General features: G+C 34.8%; 1 protein-coding gene across 9 annotated transcripts; it reads left to right on the plus strand.

Moving 5' to 3' along the window:
* The first annotated feature begins 950 nt into the window (after positions 1–950).
* LOC132632029 (pentatricopeptide repeat-containing protein At5g40400) lies at positions 951–6,743 on the plus strand. 9 transcript variants are annotated; one of them, XR_009579229.1, is made up of 5 exons: positions 953–3,019; positions 4,324–4,491; positions 5,120–5,522; positions 6,034–6,093; positions 6,260–6,743. XR_009579229.1 is itself a non-coding variant. In XM_060347815.1 (2 exons), the coding sequence occupies exon 1, from the start codon at positions 1,107–1,109 to the stop codon at positions 3,003–3,005; it is 1,899 nt and encodes a 632-aa protein (XP_060203798.1). In that variant the 5' UTR covers positions 951–1,106; the 3' UTR covers positions 3,006–3,019; positions 5,120–6,743. The 9 variants fall into 9 exon arrangements, 1 of the variants encoding a protein (XP_060203798.1); XR_009579228.1 differs by having other exon boundaries at positions 6,037–6,093; XR_009579225.1 differs by having other exon boundaries at positions 5,120–6,093.
* The last annotated feature ends 707 nt before the right edge of the window (positions 6,744–7,450 follow it).

Genomic DNA, 7,450 nt, shown 5'->3' on the forward strand with positions numbered 1-7,450 from the left:
ATGAGTACTGGTATGAAAGAAGATGATATGCGTATCCCACTTTATATCTTTTGTGCCTCACTTGTTCATCCATACGTATCAAATGTGTGTTCCCCCCGTATATTCATGTATACCTGTGTGTCAGACACGTGCTAAATATATGTGGATAGAGAAATTTTTAAACTCGATTTCCATTACGATTGATTCCAAACCTATCCAAATCACCTTCAATCTTCCTCAAAATTTGTTTATTACCTCATCTATTTGTTTTTGATGAATTCCCACCACACTCATTGAATAAAAAAAAATCCTCAACATTAGCATGATTTAATGACTAACTGTTGGTAAGTAGTGTCTATTTTGACTTACTTATGTACTCCCTCTGTCTCAGATTATTTGTCGTGATTACTAAAAATAGTTATTTAAATTATTTGTCATTTTAGAAGTTCAAGACATAATTATTTTTTTTTCTTCATTTTACCTTCTGTCATTAATGAAAATGATACATAAATTGAGTAAATATTTAATTAAGAGAGATTATAACTTTGATATAAATAAGAATAAAGCAGGTTAAATATCCTTTATAATTAATATTTTTTAAGAGATGTGTAAAAAAAAAAAAAGGACAAATAATAATGCCGAAAAAGACAAAAACCTCAAAATCTCCGGAAAAATGAAATTAGCGAACGTTTATGAGCCCGTTTGGATTGGCTTATAAGTTAGCTTATAAGTTGTTTTCAGTTTTTTTGAGTGTTTGGCTGGCCAGCTTAAAGTCATTTTATGCTTAAAATAAGCTCAAAAAAATAATTGGACCCATTTGACTTAGTTTATCTAAAGCAGCTTATAAGCTGAAAACAGCTTATAAGTCAAAAAAAAATAAGTTTGACTACCCCAACTTATTTTTTTCAGCTTATAAGCTGCAAACAGCTTTAAGCTGTAAGCCAATCCAAACGGGCTCTATATCCCTGAACTATTTTCGGAAAGAACGTTTGGCCCACTATCCTTCCCATCCCACAAGTACAAAGTACAAACAAATGCAGCGCAGCGGAGCTTCTCAATGCTTTTTAGGACATGGTAATCCTCTCCATCTAAATTGAACTTATAGCTCCATTTTCTCAAAATTTTCCATGAATCTAACTCAGAAATCAATTAAATCTACATGTTCAAATGGAGACTTAGTTATTAATTTCAAGAATCTGCAGCCAAGACTGAATTTTGCATCATTGCCATCATCATCATCATCAAATTCTCTCCAAACTCTAACAGATTATAGTGAGTCCACCAAATCCATTTCAAACCCTCTTCACAACTTTCTACCTAAATTCCAAAACCCCCAAAACACAGTTAGTCTAATATGTTCAGCTCTAAAGAACAGAAACAATGACCATTTAGTCCTCCTTCAAAAAACCATCCAAAATAATGGACTTATGAGTCATTTCAGTAACAATGAAATCTCAAGGGTTCTTTTAAGATGTCAATCTGATTCATCTAGTGCTCTTAGTTTCTTTAATTGGGTTAAAACTGATTTGGGTTTGAAACCTAACACTCAAAATTACTGTCTTGTAATTCATATACTTACTTGGTCAAAAAACTTTTCACAAGCAATGAAAATTTTGTCTGAATTGGTTGATTTAAAGAGAAATGGAGTGGAAAATGTGGATGTTTTTGATAGTTTGGTGTCATCTAGTGGTTTATGTAATTGGGATCCTGTTGTGTTTGATATGCTAATTAAGGCTTTTCTTAAAGTGAATATGGTGAAAGATGGTTATAGAGTTTTTAGAAAGACGGTAAAACATGGAATTTACCCGAGCGTTATTGCTATAAACTGTCTTTTAACTGGTCTTTCGAAGTTGAATTATAGTAAAAAATGTTGGGAAGTGTATGGTGAAATGGAAAGAATTGGGGTGCATCCGAATTCGTGTACGTTTAATATATTAACTCATGTGTTGTGCAAGGATGAAGATGTGAATAAGGTTAATGATTTCTTGGAGAAAATGGAAGAAGAAGGGTTTCAACCCGATATAGTTACGTATAATACGTTAGTTAGTAGCTATTGTAGGAAAGGAAGAATGAAAGATGCAGTTTACTTGTATCAAATTATGTATATTAGAGGCGTATCACCGGATTTGTTCACGTATACTTCTTTGATAAATGGGTTTTGTAAAAAGGGAAATGTCAAGGATGCTCATCAGTTGTTTGTGAGAATGTCTGACAGAGGATTAAAACCAGATGTTATATTGTATAACACTCTTATTTGTGGTTATTGCAAAGAGGGGATGATGCAAGAGGCACGGTTTTTGTTGCATGATATGATTGGAGAAGGGATGTACCCTGATAAGTTCACTTGTTCGGTTCTTGTACGAGGATATCAAAAGCAGGATAATCTGGTTTCGGCTGTGAATTTAGTCACAGAGCTTCAAAGATTTAGATTTGTAGTATCTCGTGATATATACAATTATCTAATTTCTGCTCTTTGTATGGAGAATCGACCATTTGCAGCCAAAGCTCTAATTGATCGAGTATCATATGAGCCTGATAATATGGTCTATAGGGAGTTGATTGAATCTTTCTGCAGATGCAATTGCCCTGATGAGGCCTTAAGCTTGAAAGCGGAGATGGTGTCAAAAGATTTGAAGCCCGATATAGGTACATATAGAGCTATAATTAAATGTTTGTGTAAATCAGGCAGAAGCATGGATGCTAACTCCTTGATGAGAGAAATGACTGATTATGATGTGCCGCCTGATATTGAAGTTTGTAGAGCTTTAATTAACGGGCATTGCGGGGAAAACAATTTCCGTGAGGCACAATCCCTGTTAAGCTTCTTTGGTCGAGAGTTCAAAATATTTGACACGGTTTGTTACAACGCAATTGTCAGGCTTCTAAGTGCTGAAGGTGATATTGTAAAATTGATGGAATTTCAAGATAAAATGAGGAAAGTGGGGTTTGCGCCAAATCAGCTGACATGCAAGTACGTAATTGATGGATTACAGAAAGCTGTGAGAGCCCACCAAATCAATATCTGAGGTGCATTAATGAGGTATACATTTTACATTGGATCTCCTTCTCTGGTGTTGTTCTTGTATCTCCTCCTCTGGAGTATCATTCTTAAATTAGTTATGAGGAGAAGACTTGACATTGATATTAATGCAGGAAATCACCAATAAAAAAGTACTAGTGCATGAATCTTATCTGTTATGTTGAGCCAAACAACGGTTTTTAAAATCTGGGATCCTGCAGTGCATTTTATTAAAGCAATAATTCCCCTTTGTTCCAGAAAATAATGCTCCATAGACCATTAGATGCATTTATTTGGAGAAATCTTGTCAAAGATAATTATGTTCTATTTGCCTATGGTTCTTTGCCTTTACTTTTGTTTGAAGATTGTACAAAAAATCCTATGTACCAAACTAGCTTCATTTTCTGAAGCAATTACTGCTACTTAATTACCTTTATGTTTAATTCAGAGACCTCCCCCTATGTTTGGCTTCTTCATGGCAAACTCCCTTGTGGTTTCACAGATTATTTGATTTTTTTGGTAATAATTCTTTTAATATATTTATCATTAATGCAAAAATATGGTGAGCTGATTAATGTGCTCTTCTAATATACTCTTTTGTTTAATTAATTTCTTGAATATCTTTTTAAAAAAATCCAATTCCCTCCATTTCTGTTACTTCAAAAAAATATCAAAGTGCTATTCAAAAATTTCTGAATTCGATTTTGGAAATTAGATCTCCACCATCTTCGACTTACTAAATCTATGTATTGCATTTACCTAAGACAATGACAGCCACCAATGGCAGTCATCTTGCCACCGAATAAATTTGCCCAAATCTCTCCGCTTCTCAAATCATTTCATTATGAATAGCAAAGTTCTCTACAATAACCATTAATTTCCAGAGAAGCCAAATTAACTGCTTGTGTAGTGTTACGTGTTCCCGTGGTCATGCTGATTCCGGAGACAAGATCAGCTGCATCAAAGGATGAAGAAGGAAAGACTTTGGTACATATATAGAAAAATCCAACTTCTTACTGAACGAGATCTTTTTAATGAAATCAACAAATTCCTAAATTTTAACGGAAGATGGATTGAATATTTTAGTCTAAAGGATCTTCATTAAAAAAAAAAAAAAAAAAAACAATTAGTCTAAAGATGGAATGGTGTGCTGGAGAAATGTGAAAAAAGCTAGCAAACTGGAAGAGTCAATATCTACTTTTCGGAGGAAGACTAATCCTTGTTAAAAGTGTTCTTGATGCCATGCCTACATATATGATGCTCTTTCCTATCCCTGAAAGTGTAGTGAAAGACTAGATGCACTAAGAAGGAATTTCCTTTGGCAGTGAAAATAGAAGAATCCATCTGGTCAGACGCGGTATACTTACATCCAGCAAGAAGGAAGGGGAACCGGGAATTAGGAACTTGAGCCTACAAAACTGAAGCCTGATGAAGAAGTTGTGGTTGTAAAAGCAAATGATAAAATTCATGTAGGATTTGCAAAGAAATCACAGGTTTGACCTCAATTGACCCTTTTAAAATATACTTCCTAATCCTTTTGTATAACTTCCCATACCGTGTGCTGATTGAGTTTTACTTTACTGTGGTTATTTCTTGAGAGATTCTGGAACAATTTGATTGGGATTTTAAATCCTTATAAGTTTTTGCTATAATTATTTTACCATCGAACACATTGCTTCATCTATTTCGAAATGAATTTTATAGACTTAAATTTTTAGCTTTCCTGGTGCACAGACTTTTGACTGTGTGATTAGCTTTAAGTTAAAGAACATATAGTTCTACTTTGAAACAAGCTGCATCTCGATGTGGGAGAGTTTATTTTCCGAGCAGAGTTTGAGAAATAGGAAGTATAAAAGGTGAGTCTAATTTTGGCACTGATGGTATAACAAAAAAGTTAAAGGCTGTGACACAGTCTCTGCTAATACTTTAGGTTGTAAGCTCTCTTGTGGCTGTTATTCATTTACATGCTGTGACAACTCATACAAACAATAGTTACTAAAAGAAAGAACTACCGTATAGCAAAATTTTCTGTATTCCAAATGAAATGTATAACCAGGCCTTTTATATCGCAGTCTCTATTTCAAAGTCCGCACTCTGACAGTGTTACATATTATATTGCAGTCTCTATTCGGTCCTGTCGGATGGTCATTCAGAGAACTCTCCAAATGTAACATCTTTTTCTTTGGGCAGTTAAGTCTTTTGGTGGCAATGATTTTCTCCATAAGTTGACATTGCTGCAGTGGATGTCGAAAGACCTTAGCTTCTCTACTGAAATGTGCTTGGGTTCACACATCTCGAGAATGGGCACGAAGGTTCTTGATCTCAATGTTTCAGAAATCAAGGATCAATCAGTTCACGGTGCAGGGTTATGAATCTGAAGCTATCTTACTTACAGAGGGGTTGGCATTGGTTTCTACTAGAGTTGGACTTAAGATCCTCGGTACAAGAACGATCAAGTTTGAATTATGTATTCACTGGTTCTTTGTAGCTGTTTTAGGGTTCCTTCATCGCTGACCTAAATTTGGTAAGAAAAGTTTCATCTGAGTTCAACTCTGCGTAATTTGCCTCGCTGCCTTTTTACCTTTGTCTTTTCTGAATTTGACAAATATTTTGGATAGACAAATGATAAAAGAAGGTTTAATCATTGGACTGTGTGTTATTTCTGTATTATTTTTAAGCTAGTTTATACAGGACTAGCATCTACAGTGATATGGTTCATACAGATACGTGAATTATTTCATAGAAGTCCTGTAATGTAATTTCAATTTAACTAGCTAAAAGTACTCTCAGTGCCCGAGTATCTGGTCCACACTTTTTTTTTTTTTTGGATAAGGTAATAAGCTTTATTGACAAGTTTGGGCATAAAAACCGTATACAAGAGGTATACCAAAAAGTAGAGAGCTACACTATCTGGTCCACACTTGTGAATCCAATGAGAAGGAATTCTAAATTGTCTTTATTAGCCAGTGTTGTTGTTTGGAACAAATGATGTACAAAAATTATTGTGATAAGTAGTATTTCTGACATGTCGTCAGCAGATGCACAAATTTCATGAATTATAAGTGGATGGCTAGAGAAGGTGTCCATGATCAAAGGTCAGATCCCTGCTTCCATTGTATTGGAAGTCACCTGTATTTGCCAGTTAATTGTAGAGACTTCTGTTAATATCAAAAGCACCAACATTTACTGCTATGTATTGGTTTTAATACAAGGGAGGAAAAAATGAGAAGCTTCTTCAGGTTTTTGTTTTTTGACATGCAGATGCACATGTGGGGCGGGAGTACGCCACTGTTCAAGAGTTTATACATTATTGAAGCTGATGTAGCTCTCTACTATATATGATGCTTCTGTCATCCTTCCACATCTTTTCTTTTCACCTATGACAAAGTGGTCTTCTCTTTATATATTTTTTCTTTCTTTGTTTACATTTTTATAGAACACAATGGAAGCAAAGAATCTATGTGGAAATTCTAACTAGTTGGGAGTCTGGCCTAGTTGTTTTTGTTAAACTTAGATTAGGCCTGGACGGATAATTGTAAGACTTCGAGATCCACAAGCTTTATAAAACCCCACATTTGTATTAAAAGACAAAACATTACGTCTTGTTACTTACTGATGTTGGTTGAAATTGGTTCCTGATCTATATCAGTATTTGTATTGGCCACTCCATCTAGGTTGTGATTGAAGCATAGTAGCTTCATTGATTTGCATGGGTAAATGATCAAAATTGCCATCCTTCCTTTCATTGATTTGTTGTTTTTTTCTTTTCAATCCGAGCTACAATATGATCTGTCTGCTGCTCTATTTTCCTCATCCTTTTACCTGGGCTTCCTCATTTTCAGAAACTCCTATACCACAAGAAGTTAATCCAGTTTATGAATAACTTCAGGATATTTGAGATTTGGGCCTTATCACTGCTATTGCACTTCTTGTTTAAGCCTTTAAGGTTGCTATTTTATATACTGACCCACTTCAAATGATATTAAAAGCAGTATTCTATTTGTATAGATTTGCATCCATGCTCTATAAACCACATTAGGGATGTGTCAATTGGTTGTCATCTGTTTCTATCAAGTCATTCATGTTGATGATCTTACCTGTCGATTGAACATTATGTTCGTGTAAGGATCTGCCATATCCTTTTTTTTTTTTTTTTTTTTTTTTGAGATGGAAAATCTGCCAAAGCCCAGATTGAGTTCTTAAAATGGGCCAGGAGGTTCAGAACCATGAAATTTCCGGTGCAAGTGGAGGGCCCCTCAGCTCTCACTTGGGTGAATGTAAAATCGTTTACTTTAGTGACACAAGTGATATTCCCAAACTGGTGTGACGTAGATATTGTTACTTCATATCGATCCTCCGAAATACACTAAAAGTTGAACTTATGCAACCAGAACTTATGCAACCAAATACTTGGTACATACTTGTATGCTAGTTCACGTAACATAGGTTGAA

This window comes from Lycium barbarum, chromosome 3, assembly GCF_019175385.1.
Source record: "Lycium barbarum isolate Lr01 chromosome 3, ASM1917538v2, whole genome shotgun sequence".
In the NCBI taxonomy this organism is placed as follows: domain Eukaryota; kingdom Viridiplantae; phylum Streptophyta; class Magnoliopsida; order Solanales; family Solanaceae; genus Lycium; species Lycium barbarum.

What these genes read in the sequence shown, in the direction of transcription:
- LOC132632029 (XM_060347815.1), top strand. Translation starts at nt 1,107, where the DNA reads ATGAATCTAACTCAGAAATCAATTAAATCTACATGTTCAAATGGAGAC.